The sequence below is a fragment of the Miniopterus natalensis genome, chromosome 12, assembly GCF_054644295.1.
Source record: "Miniopterus natalensis isolate mMinNat1 chromosome 12, mMinNat1.hap1, whole genome shotgun sequence".
In the NCBI taxonomy this organism is placed as follows: domain Eukaryota; kingdom Metazoa; phylum Chordata; class Mammalia; order Chiroptera; family Miniopteridae; genus Miniopterus; species Miniopterus natalensis.
This window is the reverse complement of record NC_142092.1, coordinates 72111888-72136918: the sequence shown is the minus strand read 5'-3', so window position 1 is coordinate 72136918 and position 25031 is coordinate 72111888. Positions and strand designations below refer to the sequence as shown.

General features: G+C 49.7%; 1 protein-coding gene across 4 annotated transcripts in view; it reads left to right on the top strand.

Annotated features, from left to right (window-relative positions):
* Nucleotides 1–25031, top strand: part of FUBP3 (far upstream element binding protein 3) — a 48042-nt gene that overhangs the window by 14213 nt on the left and 8798 nt on the right. For 2 of the 4 annotated variants that reach the window (XM_087823017.1, XM_087823015.1), the window contains exons 3-12: nt 8079–8112; nt 10510–10559; nt 10888–10959; nt 12156–12213; nt 14143–14305; nt 15501–15599; nt 17983–18087; nt 19102–19204; nt 19966–20066; nt 21993–22134. In XM_087823017.1, the coding sequence (XP_087679143.1) occupies nt 8079–8112; nt 10510–10559; nt 10888–10959; nt 12156–12213; nt 14143–14305; nt 15501–15599; nt 17983–18087; nt 19102–19204; nt 19966–20066; nt 21993–22134 (927 nt within the window). The remainder of the gene's footprint in view (nt 1–8078; nt 8113–10509; nt 10560–10887; nt 10960–12155; nt 12214–14142; nt 14306–15500; nt 15600–17982; nt 18088–19101; nt 19205–19965; nt 20067–21992; nt 22135–25031) is intronic. The other 2 variants (XM_087823016.1, XM_087823019.1) reach the window with 2 other exon arrangements.

Here is a 25031-nt window from a genome sequence, read left to right as displayed (position 1 = left end):
CATCCAGTACTTTCTTCGTGCCACAGCTGGAGCCAGTCTGACTGGTTCCAGTCCTCAGCTCTCAGGCCTGTGGCAGGTTCCAGTAACCAGGGAGGTCCAGGCTAACCTGCCTGCCACTTGCCTGCCCCTGGTCGTCGCCCCCCCCCGTTCAGCACCCTGCAGCATCTTCACTTCTGTTCCTTCTCTTTGCTCTCCCAGAAACCTCTCCCCCTCCTAGCTCTTTACGTGGCTGCTTCCTGCTCAGTCCATAGGTCTCAGAATTGATAGACAAGACTTCCTCCTAGCAGCCCATCCTCACCCTCATCTTTTGAGTTCCTTCAGTGCCCTCTCAGGTGCCACCCAGCCTCTTTATTTTCTCGTCTCCTGTTCTCCCTTCTCTGTCCCCTCTTTTCTTCTCTTTTCCCCTCTTTTGCCCTCTTTTCCCACAGTCCCCTCCCCAGGGAATAATCACAGTCTGCTCTGAGCTCCTGAAGCAGTTCATTTGTCCCTCGGGGCACATGTCATTTCCTGCTTTATTCTGCAGATGCCAGGTGCCTGCATCCCTCCGGCCTGATCTGTGTGCTCTGACCGTGGAGATGTTCTCTGTCTCTGCCGGTCTTGTAGCACCAGGGCATAGATGCTCATGCTTAATTCCCTTCCTTTGTGTCCGTGCTTAGCGTTCAGAAAATGTTCCGAAAAGTAAGCTCCACATTTAAGAGAATAGCATTAGCCAGTGGTTTAGAACCGTGAGTTTCAGTTTAATCTAAATCGGGGTTTGGCACGTGTTTTCTTAAAGGACCAGATAGTAAATATTTTAGGCTTTCAGGTCTTATGGTCTCTATTCCGCCTACTCAGCTCTGTCAGTTGGAGCTTGGAAGCAGCCATGGACACACGTAAACAAATACGCGTGGCTGAGCTCCAGTAGCTCCTTGTTTACAGAAATGGGCAGCTGGCCCTCAGGCTCAGTGTGCCAACCTCTGATCTCAAATCAGTCAAATGATTAACTGAAGCTTGTTCTTAATCTGCAGTTAGGGAGGTGTACTGAGGATCCCCCAACCCTGATTTCCTCAAATAAGTCTCCTGCTCAGGCTCCCATTTGACTGCCCTGATGAGGGAACGGGGGCTTTCAGAGGCCCATCCCAGAGCTGGCTGACAGGTCACTCTTGTCACCCGCTCTGTATTCCTAGGGGCGGTGAGAGCATCTTCTCTAGGGTTTTACCGGGGGGGAATTGGAGCTTTTTATTTGACTTGAACAAACCTTCCTCTCTTCTTGCCCTCTCTGTAGAAGGTGGCACCACAGCCAGAACTTTGGTGACTACAGCTCTGTTTCTGCCAGTGCTTGGGGGGAAGAGGGGCGCACACAGTGACTTTGAAAACATGCCTCCTTTTCTATGAAGACCTCTTTGCTATTGCTGCAGAACCTTTTCAGATAGTACCACCTTCTCATTTTATCTCGATGATGTTTTGTGGGGTGAAGGAAGAATTTTGGGGTGTACTGTCAAATTATTTTAGGAAAATTGGAATATTTCTTTTTCCCCTTTTTTTACAAAAAATTCCTTCTGCATTCTGCACACTGACAGATAAAAGAAAATGACTGAAACTTAAATATGAAAGAACTTTTTACAGTTAAAGCCACAATTTTTTTTTTTTTTTTTTTAAATATATCTTTATTGATTTCAGAGAGAGGAAAGGAGAGGGAGAGAGAGAGATAGAAACATCAATGATGAGCGAGTCATTGATCGAGCCTGCAACCCGGGCATGTGCCCTGACTGGGAATCGAACCCCAATCTACTAGATCCCAGGTTGACGCTCAACTGCTGAGACATGCCCGGCCGGGCTAAATCCACAATTTTTTACATTTATCTTACATGCCAGTGAAAAGTCACCAACTATTATGAAACATGACAAATTATATACTTTAAAAAGCCACGAAAAAATCTCATAAAAAATATATCCAGGTATGAAAGCACTCTGCTCTTGATGCTGTTGCGCCTGCCCTCCCTGCTGTGCGTGCCTGAAGAGCGCGCTGTTCCCCGGGAAGTGCGCTCCGTGCTCTTCAGCTGTCCGTTGTAGTCTGTCTGCTGCAGGGCTGTGTTCATGTAGCCACTGGGCAGGCCAGGGCCCCTTGGCAATCCAGTTCAGAATGCTCTGTAGGCAGTCGTAGGAGCATGGCTCCCACAGGCTCGTAACTATCCTGATCAGAAATTGGGGACTCGGGACACCTGAGTTCTAACCCCAGCTCTATTACTTAATGAGTTGTGCACCTTGAGTAACTCGTTTCACCTCTCAAGGCCTCAGGTTCCTCATCTGGTGCTTGGGACCCCAAATCCCAACTCTAGGTGCCTTTTGTAAATTCCAGACTTTCAAGGAGGAATGAGGCATGCGAGGTGCCTGAGCCAGGTAGTATGAGAGCCAAGGTCTCGCTGCCAACTAGCAGGGGCATCCAGGCTGCCTGCAGCCCACACCACTCAGGCAGGAGCCCACAACTACCAGGGGCTCTACCTTGCAAAGAGAGAAAAAATGAATCTCAGATGTTGATACTTCCCCTAAGTGGAGGGTACTGATGGATGCTGCAGAGATAAAGAGCCAGGACCAAAGCTCAGTTCCTGAGAGGGGGAGGGAGTAGGAAAGCCGGGGGACAGGCCCCTTTTGAGGCAGGTAAAATGAACCAGGGCACCCTCAAGCAGCAGTTTTCAGGCTGGGTGACTGAAGACCTGCTGGGGGTGAGGTGGGCCGGGCAGGTTTAAAGCAGCCCTTTCCAGCTCTCCACCTCTGGGCACCCTCTTCCCTAGGGAGCCCTCTGAGACTTGTGTCTGCACTGGAGACACTCCTTTCCGTGCCCTTCTCACTGGTATGTCACCTGGGGAGGTCAAATCCTCAAATGCCTCAAAGGGGGTGAGTCCGGAATTCTGGGTGGGGAATCCCAGGGTAACAAAGCATGAGAATCTTGTTAAATACGGGAGTGACAGGACCTGGTTTTGGTTTTATCCAGGTGACTCATGGCAAAGGCTTATGCAGTCATCGCCTCTCCATCCATCCATCGGTCCATGTCAGGATTATACCTCACTGGGTGCATAGTAACACTTGTGTGAGTTGAGAAAGGAAGTGAGGCTCTTTTCCTTGGTGAAGTGTGATCTGACTGGTCGGCCTGACGAGTGGCTTAGCCAAGTAGGTCAAATAGTAGACATTTCCCACGAAATGAGTGGGCTAAGCCTGTTTGCAGCAATTAGCCTGGGGGAAACTTTAGATGTCAAAGTAAAAGGGAATTCCTAGTTTTTTCAAAATCCTTTTAGAAAATGTGATCCAGAGTGGCTTTCTGCCCTGGCTGGATGTTAGAACCACCTGAGGAGCTTTTAAAACGCACCTGATGCTGCAGCCTCTCTAGGAAACTTGTAAAACTCAATATGCACTTACATTCAGCCCACAGGTCCACTTCTGGGCACTTAGTCCCGCGAAAAGAAAACTTACACCAAAACCTATCCAAAATCTTCATAACAGCCCCAACCTGAAACAGCCCAGATGTCCTTCAACGGGTGATGGTTAACAAACTGGTCAGCAGTAAAAAGGAACAAACTGGTGACCCACACAACAGCCTGGCCGAATCTCCAGGAAGTTGTGCTAAGTGAAAAAAGCCAGCCCTAAATGGCTACGTGCTGTCTGAGCGCATTTATGTAACACTCTGAATGGAGAAGAGGTTATGGGTTTAGAGGTGGAGCGGTGGGGCCCCCGTATAGATTATGAGTAGATTGCTGCTGGAAGGACCTTGCACCTACACTCCTTACCGTGTAGCCAAGGGAACTGATGTCAAGAAATGGTCTGACCAAGGGCAGATACCTGATAAAAGTGCCAGAAGGAAGGCTTTGAACCTGGGGTCTCTGTTTCATAGGCCATAATAGGTTATGTTTGAAAATGTGGACTCCAAAGTCTGGTAGGTTAGGGTTCCAGTCCTAGCTCTGCCAGTTAACTGTGTGACCTTGGGTATATTGCTTAACCTCTCTGAGCCTCTGTTTCCTTACCTGTGAAATGGAGATAATATCTACTTCATGAGATTATCATCAGGATTATAACAAGTTATTTTCAAATTTACAAAACACTATTTACCACATGACAAATGCTCGTATTTCCACCAGAACTATTTAGTAAACGTGTTACTGTCTACTAAATATTACACATATCTTACTCTATATGGTACAGTTTGTTTTTTATTTTGTTTTTTAACAAAGCTGGTCATGATCCCCTAAATTAACTTCATGACCACTGGATTAAAAGAAAATAAGGCCTCGTGCTATGAATAGTATTGGAGACTGATTTTCCCTCTTAATTTTACTCCAGAGATCCTTGGGCCAGGCCTTTGGTAGGCACTTGAGCGGGAAGGGGTGCAAGGTGGGGCTCCTCCACATCCCTGGAGTCCAGGTCAGGTTTCTGCTCGTCGCAGACTCTCTGCTTTCCTGGCTGGACCCAAGCGGCTTGTGGGCAGTGAGGACCTTGCTCACCATTTTATCCCTGGGGCCTGGCACGGTGCCCCGCACCTGAAAGGCATGGTGGATACGACTGCACGTGGGCACAGGCACTCACCTCTGCACTGCTCTGAGGGGGATCACACCTCTCTCGTGGGTAAATGGGACTGGTAGCAACAGCATCTGCCCCTCGGGCTCTGGAGGACTGAGTGGGGTCATGCAGGTGCGGCCCCTAGAAAAGCACCTGTGTGGCTGGTGCTAGTCCTGGTCACTCACAGGAGCGTATTAAACTGCAAGTGAGGGGACATTATTGAGATAAACTTGAATTTGCTCTCACTTTTAAGAGCATTAATTTGCAGAATTGGTGACAGTACTTGGCTAGGGCCTTCAGCTGAACTTGGTGTGTCAGTGTTTGTGGCCCTGGGGAGAGAAGAGAGTTACTGCGTAGGACACAGGAAGCCTTTGTATTGTCCTTGGGAAAAAGCCTTTTAAAAACGCTGGGAAAACTGCAGAAATGGCTGCACAGCTTCAGAGTTTGAGGAGGCTGGACTCCAAGCCAGGGCACAGGAGGATTGTTTTCCAGACCCGAGGAGGAAGGCCCGGTGTATTTGTTTGCCAGCCCTGCAAAACAGCTGATGTTCCTCTCCCCGCCTCTCTCTCCCAGCGGCTCCCTCACCTGCCTCTGGTCCCTGCTGCGCGAGGCCAGCGTGTGGTCTGGCTGGCAGAGGCCTGAGGGGGCTTTTGTTCCTTGGGCCCTTTTGGGGAGTGGGGGTTAACTGTTACAGTTGATGCTTATTATAAAGTTGGGTGTGTTCCCCAGTGACAATTGGTTAGCATTTCTTTTGGGGGAAGAAAAACTACTTTCTCCTCACCGGTGGGTAAAACTGTCCAGCGGCCTCATTTTTTTCCAAAAATCATTGTTGAAATTGGCAGAGTATTAACTCCACAGAAAGAATGTCTCATGTTGTGGTGTGAATATTTTCTACGGGGAGCTCATTTTTCCATAGCCTGGGGGCTTCCCATCTCATAGTGTGCAAGATGAATGACGGTACACTTGGGCGCGGGCTAGCATTGGGCCAAGGGGAACCTTCGAGGCAGGAGGAGCCGTTGTCCACCAGCAGGCACCATTAGGGGAAATAGCACTGATTTTTCAGCATTTTTTCTTTTTTGCAGTAAAATAATGGTAGTTACCATTAAATTGAGCTTGATAGGTGTTCCCATATGCCTCCCTCATTTAGCCCCTTCATCATGACGACTGAGCAGACCCCCCCCACCCCTCTTGAGTGGAGTTGGACAGTATCAGTTTGCTGTGTGAGTGCCCGGTGCCCCTGCCTACCGCTGCTTTTCATTTGAAGGCACCAAATGGAAATGTGTTTGAAGAGAAGGCAGCTTTAAGGCAGGTGTTCAGCCTTGGGTGCAGCGGAGGGCAGAGACCAGTTAACCTCAGCGGTCACTGACTCCGAGTGGGCCTGGGTGTGAGCTGATCCTCCTTCATTGGTGCTGGGGCTCCCGCAGTTCATCTTTTGTGCAGTGGTGACCTGTGCACTTCTAATCTGGTTTGTGAGCACCTCCACTTGTCAGCAGAACAGCTGCCCATCAGAAGTGGTACTGTGCACGTGGCACCTGTGATGAGCACATTTCAGATGGCTCTTGACCAGGAGCCTTCTGCATGTTGTCCAGGCCTCATGGAGTTCTTTATGGCAACATTGCCTTCATTCTGGTTCTGCGGCCCTTCTGTCTGAAGGAGCTGAGGATCGTCAGCCTTTTGACAGTTCTCGCTGCACAGCACAGCTGTCCAGGAGCCACAGCCTGGCCATGGTGCTGTGTTTGGGGAACAGGTGCCTCTGTTCTATGTTCTCGTCATTTCCAGGCATCTTAGCGGATTCTGTCTTCAGCGGATTCTGTACCCAGGAGAAGAATTCTGGGCGGAAGCAGGGAAGCTGGGCCTGACCCTTCAGCTGGGGCAGCTAACCCAACCCGAGGGCAGTCCATCTGGACTTTTCTCTTTCATGCCCACCCCCTTAGGTGATGGGTCTTCCTCTCACAACATCCCGGCACCGAGTGTGTGGTGAGGATTTCTTTCCTGAGCCGGTAGTTGTCCAATTTTTACGTGGAGTGGGAGTTGTGAACACCACCTGTCCTGAACGAGAGCATTTGTCGTATTCAAACTGGAAGTGCAAAAAGGAAGATTTAAGAGCCAGTGAAAAACAGTTCCTTTGTCCCTGAGCTAAGCAGGTTAATAGTATATAATGTCAGTGTTTGGCTGCAGACCATTATCTTGCTATTGATCCAGAAGAACTACAGTATTGACTCCATAGCTTCATTTACTTTTTTAGCATTATTTCTCTGGGCTCTCTCTTCTCTTTTTATTTATTTTTATTTCTTTTTAAGGAAATTAAAAAAAAAATGTCTTTATTGATTTCAGAGAGAGAGAGAGAGAGGGAGAGAGAGGGAGAGGAAGAAAGAAACATCAGCGATGAGGGAATCGTCATTGATCGACTGCCTCCAGCATGCAGGCATGTGTCTTGACCGGGACTCGAACCCAGGTCTCCTGGATCCTAGGCTGATGCTCACCTGCTGAGCCATGCCCAGCCGGGCTCTCTTCTCCTTTTAAATCAGCAGCATCTGGCTCCTTCCTGTGACCAGTTTCTGTCCAGTAAGAAAGGCAGGGTTAAGTTTAAGCAGAAGGAAGAGCAGCTGGGAGTCCTGTATTTCAGATGCTAAACTGAGTCACTGTTTCTGAAGTTGATGTTGATCCTTCCCACTATCATCTCCTGTCTGTCCCGCTTATAACTCCCAGTCATGGTTTTGAGCGCTCTTGTTGGCATATTGTGAGATCCACTCAGTTTCTTGTGATACCTTTAGGACTCGTACTTTCTCGTTGTCTGCTGACTGGGTTTCCTGGTCTGTGTTTGCCAGAAGAGAAACACCAGAGTCGTTTTGCTGATGGCGGTGAAGGAGACACTCGATAGCTGAAAGGAGGAACTGAAACAAAAAGCAGAGCTAAAGTGGTTTTGTGGGAATGTGATTAGAGCTGGTTTTCATAGTGAGAGGCCGATTGGCACTGTTGTCTCTGTGAAATGGGCTTACAGGCTGCTGTGGGGTCAGTACAGAGGCCCGAGGAGGAGGTGGCCAGGTCCTCTCCTGGGGGTAGGGAGCGTGGGGGCTGCCCCAGGGCAGGCAGGAGCTTATGTGCATGGTCTCAGGGACTGCAGCTGCTGTGGAGCCATCCTTAACAATGCTTCTGAGCTAGGGGGCAGGTCTTCTCCTTTGTTTTAAAAAGAGAAAGAAGGAACCCTCAATATCTTTGCATTGAGTTTGAATCCAGAGCAAGAGGGAGGGAGGAAGCGAGAGGGATTTAGGCAGCAGGATTTTCTCCCAGGCTTCTCAGCATGTGGACACACAGATCAATTTCTTATCCTGCCTTCAGCTGGACACTGGGTTAGAGACAGTGTTGATCAAGATGTCCCCTCCTGTTTCATATCATGTAACGCATTCATTTCAGCCATTGAGCCTAAATTACTATTTGCTTTCTCTCTGCCTTTCTTTTTTCCCCGTGAAACGGTAAGAACTGTGTAGGGATGAAGTTAGTTTATCCGTGCTAATGCTTTGATTTTTCTTTTCTCTTTCTCTTTGCCACAGTAGGTAACCAGTTAGGGGCCTTGGTACATCAAAGGTAAGCAGTGGGTTATGTTTTATTATTTATTGATCATTTCTAATTGTTTATTGATCCACCATCTGTACTAGAGTGTTAGAAAGTCAGAGGTTGAGAGTGTGAAAAACCATGGGCTAGATTTCAAGACTCAAGTTTTTTGTAGCAGTTTCCAAGACAGTGTGAGCTCAAAGGGTAAATGAATACAAGGCATTAAACAGCCATTAGTGTAGGTAAACTTAAAAGACTTCTAGATGTTGGAGCTGCTCTTCTGCCCCACATACATTTAATCTAAAATGAGAGAATGAATTTTCCCTCCTGTTTTGATGTTTCCCCAGTGCTTTATGAATTCTTAACCTCTTCACTTGAGAACATAGGTCCTTTCCTCAAGTCAAGATACAGTGTTTGGTCCTCAAGGAATCATGAGCCCGGGAGGCAGGGAGCCTGAGTCTCACCCCTTCCTTCACAACCTTCCCCTAAATGCTGAGGATTAGAAAGATACAAAGACCTCTGGGCTTTAAAAAGACCAGTCTGCAAGAGGGTGTTTGTAGCCATAGTGTTACCTTTGGAAAGGATAGAATACACAGGAAACTGCCTCAAGTCTCCTTCATGGACATTCCTGTAACTTCTTCAGCCTTCACCAGCAACCACGCAGTTAGGTCCTCTCGTGTACTGTGCAAATGTTTTGGAGTTTCTAGAAATCACCAGGCATTAATCAATCAAAAGATTTATCCTGTGTTTTTTTTGTCATTTCCTTGTTTGTTTTTAATGAATTAAAGTAATTTAAATGAGGTTGTTAGTATCAAGTGTAACATCTTATTAGGTCATAATTAATCAGGATTTTCCTTTCCAAAATGTTTCTACTTTGTACATTACACAAGTTTCAGCCTTGCATTTAAAGTGGAGCTTTGTCTTGCTGGAGGCCCAAAACAGTTCATCTTAATATGAATCTTCCTCAGTGAGAATCCGCCTAAATTGTTCCTGAGTGCAGAGGAGCTGCCTGAGTTTTGTGACATTTCGTATTGTGATAGTGTTGAACCTCTTCTGGTAAATTTCCCAATATTTTCTGAGAATAGACAGCAAGCAGGCAGTCTTGTAGCTACACAGACAGGAACAGTGTTACCCTTCACCATGGTCAGGAAACACATCCCAACAGGGACCTACGCCTGCTGCAAGATGTGCTAGGCCAGCTGAGGCTTGGCACCTTCATCCGCAGTGTTACTGGTTAGGAAGCCCGGACTTGCCTGAGATTGGGGTGAGGCAGAGAGAATCCCTGGGAATATATAAGCCTGAGGCCGTCAACTCCACGGGAGTTGACGGGTTGCTCTCATCATGATGATAAGCTGACAAGTGCTACTTACGCCATTGCATCTCTTCTAAGTGCAGCACTTTCCTAAAACATGCACTTTTTCCCATTCTTTCCATGATGGGGGAAAACCCAGCTGTGCGAGAGATGTTTAAAAATGCTTACCTTTTTTTTTTTTTAAACTACTTGCATTTAGCTTCCTCCTAAGATAAATGTTTAGATTTAATTGCTTCCTGGGGTGTTGGGCAAATTGGATATTGTCCACAATACACTATATGGCAAATTTGAAGGTTTGTTTGAAAGAGCCAGTACAGTAGTTGTTTAAAAGAAAAGAAAGAAAGCACATAATGGATGGGATAGCATTTGACAGAAGTACCTTGCAGAGGAACTGAGGTCATTATTCTGTCCTGGTCAACACTGATTAGGCCTCCGCTGGATACTGGCTCCATTTGGGGCACCTCACCCTAAAAGACAGAAATCAGAGGGAGGCCAGAAAGGAGCACAAAGATAAGGAAACAAGGAGTCTGAGAAAAGTTGGGAATTTCTGCGTCTAGAATGGACACTGGAAAGAATTCTAATCCCCCCTCCTCGTTCCAAGGGATCTTTAAGGGTCCTGGGATTGGTGACCATTGAATGCTTAGCTGGCTTCCGGATAGCTAGCTGTGTGAAGAGAGGCAGCTGTGAGTGGAGTTGACAGTTTTAATGAAAACCAGAGGTTTCTTTCTCTGACAGGTGATGGAGGCTTGGATCTTTTTTTTTATTTCTTTATTTGAGAGTGAAAGAAAGAAACATTGACTTGTTCCACTTAGTTATACATCATTGGTTGATTCTTGTATGTGCTCTGACTGAGGGTTGAACCCCCAACTTTGGCACATCGGGTCGACACTAACCAGCTAAGCTGCCTGGCCAGGGCGAGGCAGAGACCTTTTCAAAGAGTGAGTGCCCAGGAGCTTCATTAGACGTGATCTTTGTAGGTGGTTGTGGACATGTTGGCCACGTTGGCGTGATTTCCTTTAAGGCTTTATCTTCCAACATTGCCAGAATGGGGAATTTGGGGAACTAAAATGGCTGCAGAATTCTCGTATATAGTTTCCCAAAATGTTCTTTGTTTTTAGGGCAGTAATAACAGAAGAATTCAAAGTGCCTGACAAAATGGTTGGATTTAGTAAGTATCCTCTTTCGCGCTGTCCCCTAATTCCTGCCTGCCCCTTTTATTTCCCTCCCAGTGTGAGCGTCCCCCGTAGTAGGTGCTGTAGCACAGTGCTCTGAGCCTCTGCACTCGGGTGTCCCTCCAGGCTGAGATCACCTGTGCACTACCCCACAGCCCGCTCTCCTCCCTCTGTCTGTGTTTCATACGATTGCTGTGGGCCCCCGAGGCCGACCTGACCTGTAGAGCCATGAGCCCCATGTGAATGTCCGTGGAGTTAAGTCACCCATGCATAGTTGAACGAGGAGTGGGGGGGCGCATTCTGACCCTGTTCAATCTGTTTCAGTTATTGGCAGGGGAGGTGAGCAGATTTCACGGATTCAAGCAGAATCTGGTTGCAAAATTCAGATTGCTTCAGGTAAGGGCTTCTGTTTTCATAGATCTCCCTCGGGTTGGTAGAAATTGGTATTTTGCAAAGTCTTCCAGATTCAGTACTTTGCTTGTTGCTAGAAGTGTAGAAACATGGTAAGTATATGTGATGGCTGTTTCTCTGCCCGTCCGGAGCTGGCCTCCCAGATGAGAACCAGAGCAGAAGCAGGCTTAGCCGAGGCTGCCCCTCTGACCTCAAGGGTTCCCTCCCCAGCTCTGTGGCCCAGCGTGGCCCCACCCAAACACCTGCCACTCTAGACCTGTTTTCTGCACCAGAATGTTATGCCAGATACAGTGGGGCCTGCAGGAGTCCTGTGGCTTTGGAGTCACTCCTGGGGATCGCTTGCCCGCTCCCCAGGGTCAGACCCTCCCTGCTCATTGTGAGAAGAGGCCAGCTGGGGGCTCCGGCTATACTAGCACATGCCGAGCACAGCTCAGGACCTTTCCCGCTGAGTCCATTTGACTGCCCTATGGAGAGAGGCAGGTTGAGGGAGCAGAGTTTATATTTTATTTATAGTTGTATTATCTAATTGGAGGAGGGCGTTTGAACATTTGACTAGAGAAATGTTTGTCATTTTAAAAGATACTACAGTGTCTCGAAGGCAGTAACTGCTGTTTGCTATTTCTCTTTTTTGAGTAAGAATCTTAAGAGGCAATATTTTTATGAACATAGTATCCTGTGTGGTGTTGGAAAGTAAGACTTTCCTATCAAATGGCCGGAACCAGTTCTATGTGGATGTCACTGATGCGGGGGTGATCGTGCAGTAACTCTGTGCATACTGTGACATTTCTTATTAGCGTGCCTCAGAGCTGTCTGCAGACAAGTGACCAGTGAACTGCTATGCGCATAGAGGAGCTGAGGATAGCGAGTTAGGTGACTCAGGCACTTACTAGCACACAGTAGGTCAGAAGTGAAGCTGGAACTGGAAATTAGGACTAGCACACAAACCTCTGCTGCAATCCCCCACCTTCCCCTGGGGACTTGTTTCTACTCTGAGAGCCTTAGGGTAGAGCTGCCAGCTTAATGTTCTGTCCACGAGCGGAAGCAAACTGTCTTTTTCTGGGAGCCTGGGCTTCTGTGGGGCTGGTGTAGGTGCCAGCCCAGAGCAACAGCCTTCCGCAGAGGCAGGTGCATGGTTGCCTGATGCCCACCAACACACCTCACTTTCTTGGTTCTTCTTATAGAGAGTTCTGGGATTCCAGAGAGGCCCTGTGTACTTACCGGAACCCCAGAAAGTATTGAGTAAGTTTATTTTATTTACTTTTTCCTTTCACTCTTCCTCCTCCTTCCCCACATGGGGAGAGTGGAAGGGCAGGCTGTTACTGGACACTCGATCTGCGCTGCAGTCTGGCCACACGGCAGGTGCTTCTGTAGAGAAGGACTTAGGAGGCTGCCACACCAGGGGAGTTTTCCTCTTACCTTAAACACATAGGTATCACCTTCTTAAAAAACCCCACAGAACTTCTCACAGCTGTCAGAACACCTACTTTATAACCCAGGTGCTGCAAAGCGTACAGCCCCCCCCCCCCGCCCTAGTGCCCTCATGACCCTTCTTCCTCATCAATACTGCCTTTACCTGAGAGGGGTGGATTAGTGCGCCTGTCACGTTGTGAGCCATCGAGAATCCTGGTACCGAGCCTTTGCCTGGGGGTGGTCCCACTGTCCTTTTGATACTTGTGAGCCAAATGAATCGGCTCTTCCTGGCCACTGCTCCACTCAGGACCACATGGACCGGCCAGAAGGTGTTTCGACTTCTGGGATTCTTGTGACAGCCTGAAGACTAGTGCTGCATTCCTGCCCGGTACACGCGCTCAGAGCCCTGCACCGGGGGAGGCCTTGTACACTCAGGAGCCTCCTGGGGAAGGGGATGCCCAGCGTAGCTCCTGCTTACTTGCCCCTTTCAGTCCACTGGGCAGCGCTGCAGACGGGGGTAGGGCGCTTGAGATGATGTCTGGCTCAGTAGGTAGGGCTGTTTTATTGTTTCCATTTCTCGGGGAATCTGGATGAGTTTAAACTCTTGTTTGCTGTAACATTGAAAGCAGTGAACCAGGATAAGTGACTCTGGCAGGTGTGCATTACAGGGCAGGCGAGAGGGTTTTGCTGGAGTCCAGGCATTTCTTCCAGCACAGGTTAATCTAGTACACAAGCAAAATATTAAAACGCCGCTGGCTGAGAAGACAGGCTGATTCTGTGCACGAAGACTCAGGACCACGAAGGGCACCGTCTGTTTCCTGCCTCTTTCTTTCCTCTTCTCTCCCTGCTTCCTGTTGCATCCTAGGCGGATTGTAACTTGAGGACGAAACAATGTTGCTTTCTCCAGTGCGCGGGGCAGCCACATGTTCAGTAGCCAAATTGTTTTCCTATTAGAGGAACCAAAAATAGATTGTACCTCGGGATTTGAAGAATAAATAATGCAAGTCACAGCCAGGGGAGATTCTGGTGCAGAAAAGGAAATTGGCCTGACAGGTGCCCCCGGAGGCTGCGTGGTACAGTTTCAACGTCGTCGTAGCGTTCCCTCCTCCTCCCACCACCTCCAGCAGCACAGATAGCATCCCGAGGAAATGCAGGGCCCTGCACGTCCAACAGGAAAGCACGAAGCGGGTGTGTGACAGGAGCTGCGCCAGGGTGCTGCCGCCTCCCTTTTCCACCCTTTGAAACCCAACCAGTGATTCGTGCCTTAGCTCAGGTCACAGCAGTCTGATCGGCTGTGGAGGAGAAATCTGGAGTTGGGGAATCCAACGAGAACTACTAACCCTTGCTTTCTTCCCTCTTTTTCATACTCTCTCCTGCCCTTAACAAATGTCTGCTGAGTGTATCACGCTCTAGTCGGGAACCGTGGGCTGCAGAGGGTTCAGAGGTGGTCTCTTCCACCAGGCGGCTGGCAGTCTAACAGGAGAGGCGTGTTTGTGGAGTGAATGTGAGGCCCGAGCTCAGGCAGAGGGCAGGCTTGGAAGGGGCTGTGCCCGAGTGTTGGTCCTGCGTGCGTTGCTTTTAAATTCCAGCCCAGTAGCGTGGCGATGGCAGAGACCTCCCGGGTATGGGGACAGGCGCTGGCGCTGGACGGAGGGCTGCCTTGACTCCTTCATGTGTCCCCAGTACTGTTCCCCTCTCGTGGGTGCCTGTGGCGTTCTTTTAATGCTGGTGTCCTTGTGGTTCTCTTCCTTCCCAAAGACAAGCCAAGCGGCTCCTAGGGCAGATTGTGGACCGTTGTCGGAACGGACCTGGCTTCCACAGCGACATGGACGGCAGCAACACAGTCCAGGAGCTCCTAATCCCCGCATCGAAAGTGGGCCTGGTCATCGGCAAAGGCGGGGAAACCATAAAGCAGCTGCAGGTACATGCACCCTGAGCAGAGGTCATCACCTTTCTTGCCTTGCTGGTTTGGGAGGTCTTGTCATAGCCCTGAGGTCCCCCAGCTGACTTGGCTGTGCTGCCACGGGCCTGAGTGCCCTCAGAGCCCCATCCACATGACTGCATGGTTCCTCCATTCAACAGCTATTTCCTGAACACTTACTGTACCAGGCCTGACTCCAGGCATGAAGCCAATCCTGGGACCCTCATGAACTTGTAGCAACTGTTGTGGCAGTGAAGCTCTGTTACCATCACATAACATCTCATAGAAATACTGCGTCCAGAGCCAGCAGCGCTCCCTTCATTAGTTGTGCGAGCTAAAGTGTGTGTGTGCACTTTTCAAAGGGCCTGGTCCTCGCCTGTGAAAGCAGGGAGGGCCAGCCTCGCATGTAATGAAGCTGAAGTAACACCCATTATTTTACATGTTAGTAAGACCCTCAGCCCTGAACCTGTCCCTGAGCAGATGCTCTGTGAACATTTGCTGCTAGTTTTGCAGCTGTACCCTATAACCAGATGCAAACTTCCGTCGCTGAACAGAGTAAACAGTCACACTCGGTGAAGGGGACTGGAAACCTGCTTCTGTGAGTTCAGGTTAGCTTTGCTGCCAAATTAATTATGAGCAAACTTATTTCAGAGCTTTGCTGCTTTTGAAGTTGCAGGTCAGGGTTGTGCCCTGCCTTTGTACTCTCCTAGCCCATTCCTCAGACTGCGAATGCACTCTGGTGTGGGCTCGAGGAATTCAGGGTTTGGACTTGCAGAATCCAGATTTTGGCCCCACTCATCAGCTCTGGGGCAGCTTACTCTCCAAGCCCTCCAAGCCCTCCGAGCCTGGGGATGCAGCAGAGGCCCCACGCGGCTGTGCACAGGCCCTCACCAGGTGATGTTCCTGAGTGCTCAGCTGAGGGCCTGGCGTCTCATAGGAAGAGCTCATGTATTTATTTAGATGTTCTGGAGACGGAGGAGAGTGTGGAAAGAGGTTTCTGTCCCACTTGGAAGCTCTAGCATGGTTTGCACATCAGCAGTCTCAGGCCAGCTTCATGGCCAGGTCAGAGGGCGGTGCCTTGTGGTAGGTGGTACAAGTCTTACCATGGACGTGGCCCGGCCCCTGCAGTGTCTTGTGCCCTCCTGCACGCTCCTCCATGGTAGTGAGGGCTGTACCGGTGTGTGTGCCTCCACAGGAGCGGACGGGCGTGAAAATGGTCATGATTCAGGACGGCCCGCTGCCCACAGGAGCAGACAAGCCTCTTCGCATCACTGGAGACCCGTTTAAAGTACAGGTAGGAAGGACACTGGATCCCGCAGGGCCTGGAAAGAATGGAAAGAATCTAGGGTTGCGTTGCTCGATGCCAGAGCCACTAGCCACGTGGCTATTTAATTCAAATGAAGCGAAAATTGAGGCCCTCATTTACACTGGCCGTATTTTGAGTGCTTGAGGGTCACATGAGGGTGGTGGCTACTGTCCCAGGCATGTATGTTTGGAGCATTCCCGTGAGTGCAGGTTTTGTTAGATGGCGTAGCACTGATCAGATGCAGTTTTTGACTTGTTATGTGTGGTCAGCTCAGACGCAGGCTCCCTTTGTCTTTTCTCTGCTTGTTCTCTCAGCCCATTTTTGCAAGAGCTACAGCTGGTGTGGGAGGTCAGCAAAGGTGCCAGCGTCCCATGAGGCATGTGTGTGCCCTCCTAACAGGTGTCCTGTGTTCTGAGCTCCTGGCCACGGGACAGTCCCATTTGCTGAAAGCAGTGAGGGGCTTGGTTTTACTTCACCTGGGTGGTTTTACCCCCCCGCTTTTGCTGTTAGCAGGAATCTAGCTCTTGCCGTTAGCAGGAATGTGTTTGACTGTGGGTGCAGGGCATGTCTGTGCCCGTGAAATCCCAACACCCTTTTCCCTGCCCGCTGCAGCCTGCCCTGCCTTTGGTGCGTTTAGAGCTGCTCCAGGACTACGCTCCTTGGTGACCAGTCTGTCAGCAGCTGTTCTCTGTAGGAGTTTTGGGGCTTTGACGGAGTGGAGGTTACCAGCCTCTGGCAACACATTTCCCCCAGTTCTTAACACTTTCAATCTGCTGAACTCAAGTTGATATCAGTGTTGCTTTTTCAAGGCACAAATGTAGAACAGTGGTTTCAGAACAGGGTCAGGGCCGGTGATTACAATGGCTCCTTCCCTAAGGCGCAGTCAGCACTACAGCCCTTCACCCCTTCTGCAGCCCTCCCTCAAACCCTTTGAATGTGAACAGGTGGGCTTTTAAAGTCAGATGGCCTCTAATCTTGCCTCACTTGGCTCATCCAGCCCAGTGATGGGCTCCATGGGATGATATCGGGGACTCTTCGTAAGAAACTGCCTGAGAGTGCTGGACAACAGAGCGCCTGCCTCCTGGCAGCCCTCCCGCTGCCTTCTCTTCTGGAACTTTTGGTTTTATCTGTGGTAGAAAAAAATACCCGAGCAAAGAGCTTATCTCATTGATGTTTCATGAATTTGCAGGAAAATAATTATAATGAAAGGTTTTTAGTGTTTTGTTTTGTTTTTAATGTATTCCACATTTTTTATTTGGGAGAAGCTGTTGTATTTAGGGTAAATTGTTGTTTGGGGTGTTTCTTGTTTCTCCAACTTTTTATTATGGAAAACTTCAAATGTCTAGAAAAGTTGAAAAGCTAGTACAGCAAACACTCCCCACCCCACCCCCCATATAACCTCATCCTGCCTCTCACTTTGCCCTTCGTGTGGGTGCATTTGTTTGTTTATTTTGCTTTACCACTTATAAGTAAGTGGGAAGTATTATGACTCTCCTCCCCTAAGTCCTACAGCATGTATCTCCTAAGAATAAGAACTTCCTGCTATACAGTCAGGCCAGAGAAAATAGCAGTAACCCCATAATATCGCCTTGAGCCCGTCCATGTTTAGAGCTCCCTATGTGTCCTGAGACTTGTTGCTGTTTGGGGATGGGGGGAGGGTTGTTTTGGTTTGTTTTTTCCGGAACCAGGACCCGGTCTGGCTTCCCTCATTACCTTGAGTTGTTGGGTACAGTTGATTCTTAGCGCAGATTCCTGTGGGGCCGGGGCTGGGGCTGGTGTGGGCAGTGTGGACTGACAGGTGTGTCCTTTGGGGAGAAGACGCTGAGTGTGCCTTGGAGACAGTCAGGTCTAGGTAGTCTTGCCAGTCAGTAATTGGGGTATTTGAGCTCTGAATGCTAGAAGGTACTCTCAGGCTCCAGGGCTGGCCTTTTCCCTCTACCTTCCTGGAGCTCTTCTGTGATAGGACACCTGGTGTAAGGCCACCTTTCTCCTGGAACCTGCCCATAGAGCCCTGAGAAAAGCCCTTCCCTCGCTCAGGAAGGGTGTGCCGGAAACACCGTGGGGTGACAGGAATCAAGTGCAGACCCTGCACAAATGTGCTGACCCTACTGTGGCTTTCAAGAGGGTGGACCCTTATCTGGGCATTTTGGGCAATATAAAAACAGGCGTCATTTAAGATTTGATACATGCGACCCTTGTCAGCGGCCTGCCCCTATGCCATACAGTAAGTGTAGAAGGGAGTTCTCCCACAGCTGAGCACTTCTGAGTCGTCAAGCCCAACGTCCAGAGGGTGTGGTCTGAAATTTCACCTGCTGCCATGTCTTCTTTAGGATTTTGTTTTCCATAATGTCTTTTATCTGTGTCTGCGCAGCAAGCAAGAGAAATGGTATTAGAGATCATCCGGGAGAAAGACCAAGCCGACTTCCGAGGTGTGCGCGGCGACTTCCCCTCCCGGATGGGAGGGGGCAGTATAGAGGTACGCTTGATTGCAGGTAATAAGCAAGTGAGGTTAGGGCGCAGGTCCCAGGCCACACATCTGTTGGCTCTTTAACCTTGAGCAAGTTACTTCATTTTTGTTTCACCTGTGAGGACAGCCTGGGACAGCCAGCCGTAGTGAGCAGAGCCAGTGCGTGCTTTCCGGGGCCTGGGCTGGGCCGTTGCCCTGGTTCTGCAGTTTTACTTTGAAGCTAATCCCCTGCCCAGGTGAGGACCAGAGGCCACGTTTTCTTGGTGATATGTAGTGTAATTGTATCACACTTGGAAGCAGATTTATCGGGGAGGTGGAATAGAATCAGAATGTACCCTTGAGTGTGGCATTTTGATAGATGCCACAGTGTGCATAGACCTTGTAGACATGCTGGTAAATGAGCCAGATACAGAAGAACAAATGCTGTGCAAGTCCACTTATACCCAGAACAGGCAGATCCGTGGAGACAGGACGTAGAACGGAGGTTACCAGGGACCGGGGCAGCAGGAGTTACTGTTTAAGGGACAGTTTTTTGGGGATGATGGAAGGTCTGGGGTGTGGACGCAGTGTTGTGAGTGTATTCAGTGACCTGAATCGTGTTTCAAATGGAAGGTGGCAGATACTGTGTTATGTGTAATTTACCACAATGAAAAAAATACTTTAAAGGACCACTAGTCTAATGAATGTGTATGATATGTTTATGCTTATTTCATAGAATTTAGGAGATAAATTTGTCACTTTAAGTTTTTTATTTATGTGTGAAGTTTATTCTTGCTTTACTTCATTTTTATAACTTTTGATCAAATCCCAGACTTACTGCATACATTTGGTGGACAGAAATGCAATCATTAACCACAAAATTGTTTTTAAAAGGGAAAAAATAGGCTTTATTTTATCCCTTCGAAGAATGCACTGTAACACACACACACACACACACACACACACCCCCACACCCCCCCCCCCCCCCCTTGAGGAAAGGCAGGCTTGCCCAAAGCGCTGATGAGGTTGTTTCTCATTGCTTAGGTGTCTGTGCCTCGGTTTGCTGTTGGGATTGTAATAGGAAGAAATGGGGAGATGATAAAAAAGATCCAGAATGATGCTGGCGTGAGGATTCAGTTCAAACCAGGTTGGTTTCAATTGTTTTCAAAAACCCTTTCATTAGAAAACACCTCCCAAAACAAGGCCTTTGTAAGTAGCCCCTTTGCCTATGCTCTTTTCTCTCCCCCTGCTCTAGCTCTGTCTCTTTCTCTCTCTCCTGCAGTATTCTGTTACCAGATCACCAGCCTGGGTTTCCCTCGGCCCCCGTTTCTGTCCTTGGGCTGCTGGCCTGGTTGCCCTTGTTGTGCCCGAGGCTCTGGCCTGGGTTCCCAGGGCTTCCCCCAGACAGTCGCATTGGGGGGAATCAGCGTAGCATTTCCAGTGTGTAGTTTTGCCAAGTAAAGACTTGTCTTTAAATTTGTTACTGTGATTTCATAAAATTGAACACGACTTAAAGGCGTGAAAAAGGGCGAACGTCTTGAGTAAAGACAAGCTCTCTTCATGAGCAGAGTTGTCTACAGTGTCGCCGCCTCGTTTCCCTAAAGACGGAGAAACACCGGGGGGCTGATCTGGGGGACTGTTGCCATAGCTCACTCAACTCTGTTTTCCTTGGTGTGTGTTGTTTGTTTTTGGTTTTGTTTCTTTAATGATACCTCCTCTAAACATCTGTAATTGCGTGAGTACTGGCACGGCCGTGCAAAAAACGTGGCCGTACACCTGTCCCTGCCAAGCGATGCCCCGAGTCTGGTAACGTTATTTCCCCTTTGACACTGGTAGGAATAATCAGACTAACCCTTTGTCTTTTGTAAGTTGGGCTTTCCTAATCCCACCTCTTGCCTTGTTCCACAGACGATGGCATTAGTCCAGAGAGAGCTGCACAGGTCATGGGACCCCCCGACCGATGTCAGCATGCGGCACACGTCATCAACGAGCTTATTCTCACAGCCCAGGTGGGTCCGGCTCTCGATTCGCCTCACTCGCCATAGGGGCCAGTGCCACATGGGCTCTGGGGCAGCACACAGCGCGGCCCCTCTAGTCATCGTGGGAACCAGTGCTGGTCAGTTATCTCCCTCCAGATGCACAGCCAGGGGCTGCTCTGCAGCTGTTTCTTTCCTGCTCATTTATTACTTTCTGCCTTTGTTGTCTTAGAATGTAGATTTTCTGATTATTTAACTATTGGTGGGAACTACAGTGCAGATCGCCAAGTTTCAAACAGTTGCATGTACTTAATTTACAACTATAAGCAGAACATCGTCTTAGCTTTAGAAAGCTCTCCAGGGCCCGTCCTCCAGGTCTGAACGCTGTCTTCATGCACTGGCTTCGGTGCACATCATTTGGCACGTGGGGGCCTGTGTGGCGTGAGCATCTCCACCTGCCCCGCTGCCGGCAGCTCTGGGGAACAACTGTAGCGGCAGGATAGGTTGGCGCGTTCCCCAGGAATGCAGGGCTGAGGAAGCTTGAGAATGATGGGAGGTGAAGAAAGAGGCCTTGGAAATCGCTGCCTAGCTCTGCCATTAGCCGGGTGACCTTGCACGAGCCTTTGAACTTCTCTAGGCCAAGTAGTCTCAGCAGCAACCAGGGTTTTGCACTGGATGGTCTCCTAAGTCATTTGGGAGAACACACCAAAGTAGCACATTTTTAGACCCTGCCAAGATGTACTGCATCCAAATATCCAGGACGGGCTTGGGTCTCAGCTAGAGGTGCAGGCAGTTCTTAGGATTAGACAAGTTCCGAACAGTCTCTGATCTCCCATCCTTTTTAGTAGGGAGAGGCCATGAACCTAGAACGGTAGAGGCTGTGAGATGATGGGAGGCAGCCCTGTCCTTGGGACACTGCACACACAGCAGATGGCTGTGCATGTGTTTACCATGAGCCTCTAAGTCACCTATGTACTGTCATTTGTCCCATTGAAGCGGAGTACGAGAAGATAGCCCTCCAGTTACCTGTCTTCTGCTGGTTAGATTTGGGTAAACATTCCGTTGTCCCCTAATCGACATGGGCAGGTTTCGCCAAGCGTCTCTTCACCAGGTTGAACTGTTCAGCTTCTCCCTCCCATTGAAAGGAGCTCTCAGTCCCACTAGGTTTTCCCTCCATATTTAAAAGGTTTAAATGCTGCAGCTCCAAAGGGACTCGGGGCAAAGCCTGGAATGGGATGTGTTGCCCTCCAGTGAAGGGAAACTTCCTCTGTTCGGTGCTGGGTGTGGTTTTGCTGTCTGCGGGGGGACTGAGAATGAGTCCAAGCCTTCTCCAGCCCAAGACCCTGCGCTCCAGCCTGACCTGTTCCCTCCCTCTTTGGGGGGTGGGACAACCTGTTTTTCTTTAAAATCCTCTTACCCTTTGTGCTGGTTGGATTGCAAGGCATTCTGACTCTCATGTAGCGGTATCTGAATTGTTCTTTATAGGAGCCTGGTCAGGGCAGGGTCAGAAGTCGTACATTGTCACTCTTACGTCACTTCAGATGGTCGTAGCTCTTCCCTAGTCTGGATTCTGGTGGGCCCCTCATGTGTCAGCCCCAGGAAAGGGCAGCCTCTCTGAGAAGAAAATCAACTTCTGACCCTGGAGATTGGCGCCCCGTAACGCAGCCCCAGGGAGAAGAGCACTGGGCTTCAGACCCAGGAGTTTATATCTGGCTGCCTGTTTTTTCAGACTGTTTGTGTTGTTATGTAACCACATGCGTTTATCTGCACATGCTCCGTAATTCACGTGTGATATTTGTAAGTTCTGTCTTTAAAGAGTACTTCACATCTGAACTGTGGAAAGATGCTTGGGCTCTGATGTGGTGGTGATTACATCCTGTCACCATTGCCTCCCTGGAGATGAAGGGTTGTGCTCGGGGCAGTGGCAGAATCCTCACATGAGCTCTGCTTCTTTCCCAGGAAAGGGATGGCTTTGGAGGCCTCACAGTGGCCCGAGGCCGGGGCCGAGGCCGCGGCGACTGGAGCATGGGAGCTCCTGGTGGCATCCAGGAGATAACATACACAGTGCCAGCAGATAAGTGTGGCCTCGTCATTGGCAAAGGTAAGCGGCAGCTGCCGGGGTTTTACGTTCGCTCCCCAGCTATTGACCTGAGAGCATGTGGGTCACATACCTCCATAGCATGATGTGGAAGCTGTTCGCTGCACTTGAGTGAAGGCACCAGGCCTGTGGCATCAGCTCCCTCTACAGGAGCCCATTTGCATGGGTCTTCTTGGAAGGGGCAGAGCATGTGCGCTGACCACATGGAGGGCACTCTGTCTGTTGAAGCTGCTTAGTTGTTGAAAAGGCTGAGTGTTTGTCGATGGGCTGATTAGAAATTAACTCGCTTCCGAGGAACTTAGAGGGACAGTTAAGATCATTTCCTCCAGTGAAGGTTGCATTCTGACAGGTGGGCCACTTTTTTCCTTACTGGATTTGGGTATTCGGTCTTCATTGACACAACATGTGAAAATAGATTTTATCTTTTCAACACATTTATCATGAGCAACAGACACTGCGTGGAGGGAAGTAAGAATTGATGTATTAGTTTCCAGGCATTTTAGAGAACATGAGGTAAACCCTCGCTACTGGCTGGGGTGCTCCTTCCCACCTTTCAGTGAGAAGCAAGGTGGGAACAGGCAGGTTTCTAGGCCATCAGGGCTGGCTTATCCGGGCTGGCCTCGCCTTGGAACCAAGAGGCGGGAGGCCACCAAGAGCAGGTCTGTGGCTCAGCTTCTGTCTGCTCCACGTGGCCTTGGTGCCGGCAGGAGACTCACAATCTTCTCCCCGGAGTTTCTCCAATTTCTGTGATCAGCAGGTATCTCTTAGCTGGAGGAGGGCTGTTAGCATTCCATGGCATGTGATTCGGGAATGTCTCCACCAACAGAAAGCTGAGACCGCTATGCACGTCCCCACGAGCTGGCGTGGGGGGAGCTCACCCTGCCGTGGACAGTGTGTGTTTAGCTCTTTCCAGATGTTTATCTCCTGTCTGTGTCGTCTTTGAGATGCTCAAAGGCGGTAGGAACAATGTGGGTTTGTTTTCAGTGCTGGCAGGGTGCCATACTGAGAAGTGTCTGATGGGCCTTGTTAGCTGCCCATGTGACAGGTCAGACACACTACCCAGCCCAGCACCTTGACTGCGTGAGTCAGTTCTGTTGATGCCCGGAGGACAGTGAGATCTAGGTCTCTGCCTGTGAAAGCTGTTTCATCAGCGGAGTTTTCATGTGAATGTGAGTGTCTGGACGCTGGCAGAGCTGGCTTACTTCACTGGGACAGTCGCATAGTCAGTGAAACCTCGGTGTTCACAGGACAGCCTCTCCACTTTCTCCACTGCAAAGTCATCCTGAGTGATGCCTAGAGGAAAGTGTGACAGCAGAGGACACAGCCACTGCTGCTGTGTCCAGTGCTCCAGTTTGCGGCGTGGACAAGCCCAGGGAAAGTTCCTTTGGGGGGGTAGGGAGCTTTCTGTACTCACCCAGGGGCTGGATGTGAGGTGCTCCTCCTCCTTGGGAAAGATGTGGGGGTGAGGGAGAGGGGAGGGAGCCACACGCAGCCAGGCCCTGCTGCCCCTGCTCCGGCCCTGGACAGACGCTGTGCCTCCTGGGCCCCTGCTGGATTTCCATGATAAATACAGCAACAGTGACAGACAGTGCGGCCAGCCCTGCTCCTGTCAGCCAGGCCTTTTAGCAGGTTTGATTAATTGCTTTACGATTTCACGACCAGCCGGGGGGGCCACTGGTGGGTGGCTTCTGCCCCCATCAGGTGGAAGAATGGAGCAAGCTGCTGAATGAGTTATATAGACAGCCACCATGGGCCAGGCTGGTGACCTCATTTTGAAGGAAGATAAACTTAAATTAACTCCTTCTGGCCCCCCGTGCAGTTTTGTGGGGCCTCCTCACATTAGCATGCGCCCAAGGCCTCGGAAGAGGGGCTGTGGGGCTGCGGGGTCTCAGTCTCAGACACGCGCACCCTTTGTGCCCTATGCCACAGCTGAGTGGTGCCTGAGTGCAGGCCGGGGAAGGTCTCCGCCGAGTCTGTGCTCTTCGTTGCTCCCCAAAACGCTGTTGCCAAGGAGCAAAGTTGTCACTTTCCGTGGGGCAGGGATCTGATGCAGCTGCGGGCCTGGGACTTTCTGCTCTAGTCACTGCTATTCCCAGACAAGGGCAGTTGCTCAAGGTAGAACATGTAAGGACACTTAAACTATCACAGAATTTTAAGAAAATCATGAGCACAAGGTTTGGTCAGTTCTTTTATTAATTTACTTTTAAATTTAAAACCATCCTCTACTAAACCGGCACACTATCCAAGCCAGCGTTGAACAGGGCTTATCGGAAGGCCCCAGTTTCCTTCACCTGGTGTGAGCGCTGCTCTTACCGGCTTGAACTGCCTCCAGCAAGGATGCTAGACCTAGGCTCCAGTTTTGCTTCCTGAGCCCTGTGGAGTCCTGTGGTGGGGTGCGGGGTGTCCCCTACTCAACTTCCTTCTCGGCAGGTTGTTCAGCCCAGGCCTCCCCTCAGCGGGGATGCAGGGCAGGTGGTGTGTTTGAAGGGTTGTGGATGTGTTACAAGGAAATGACAAATGTCATGTGAGATTAGTTTTGGCTCCGGGCAGGGAGGGGTGACACTGAGACTGGCCTTTAGACATTGCTTTTGATAATTTGGGGCTCCCTGGTCCCTTGCACTGGATTTTTCACAGATTGTCTTTTTCCAACTTTGCAAAAGCTGCTACAAGTTTCCCTTGTATTCTGGCCCCCCCTCAAATTGAGCAGAACTGATCTGTAAGTTCTGAGAGATTTCAGACGAAGAATAAAACTACTGTTACGCTGGTGGAGCTTTTGTTACGCAAATCTCATTAAGAGACTGGGACTGTCATGGGTTTTTCAAAGAGTCCCAAGTAAATTTTCATTAGCCTGGTCCACCCAGGCCTCTGTGACCCCCATCCTCCGGCTGCCTCTCTGTCTA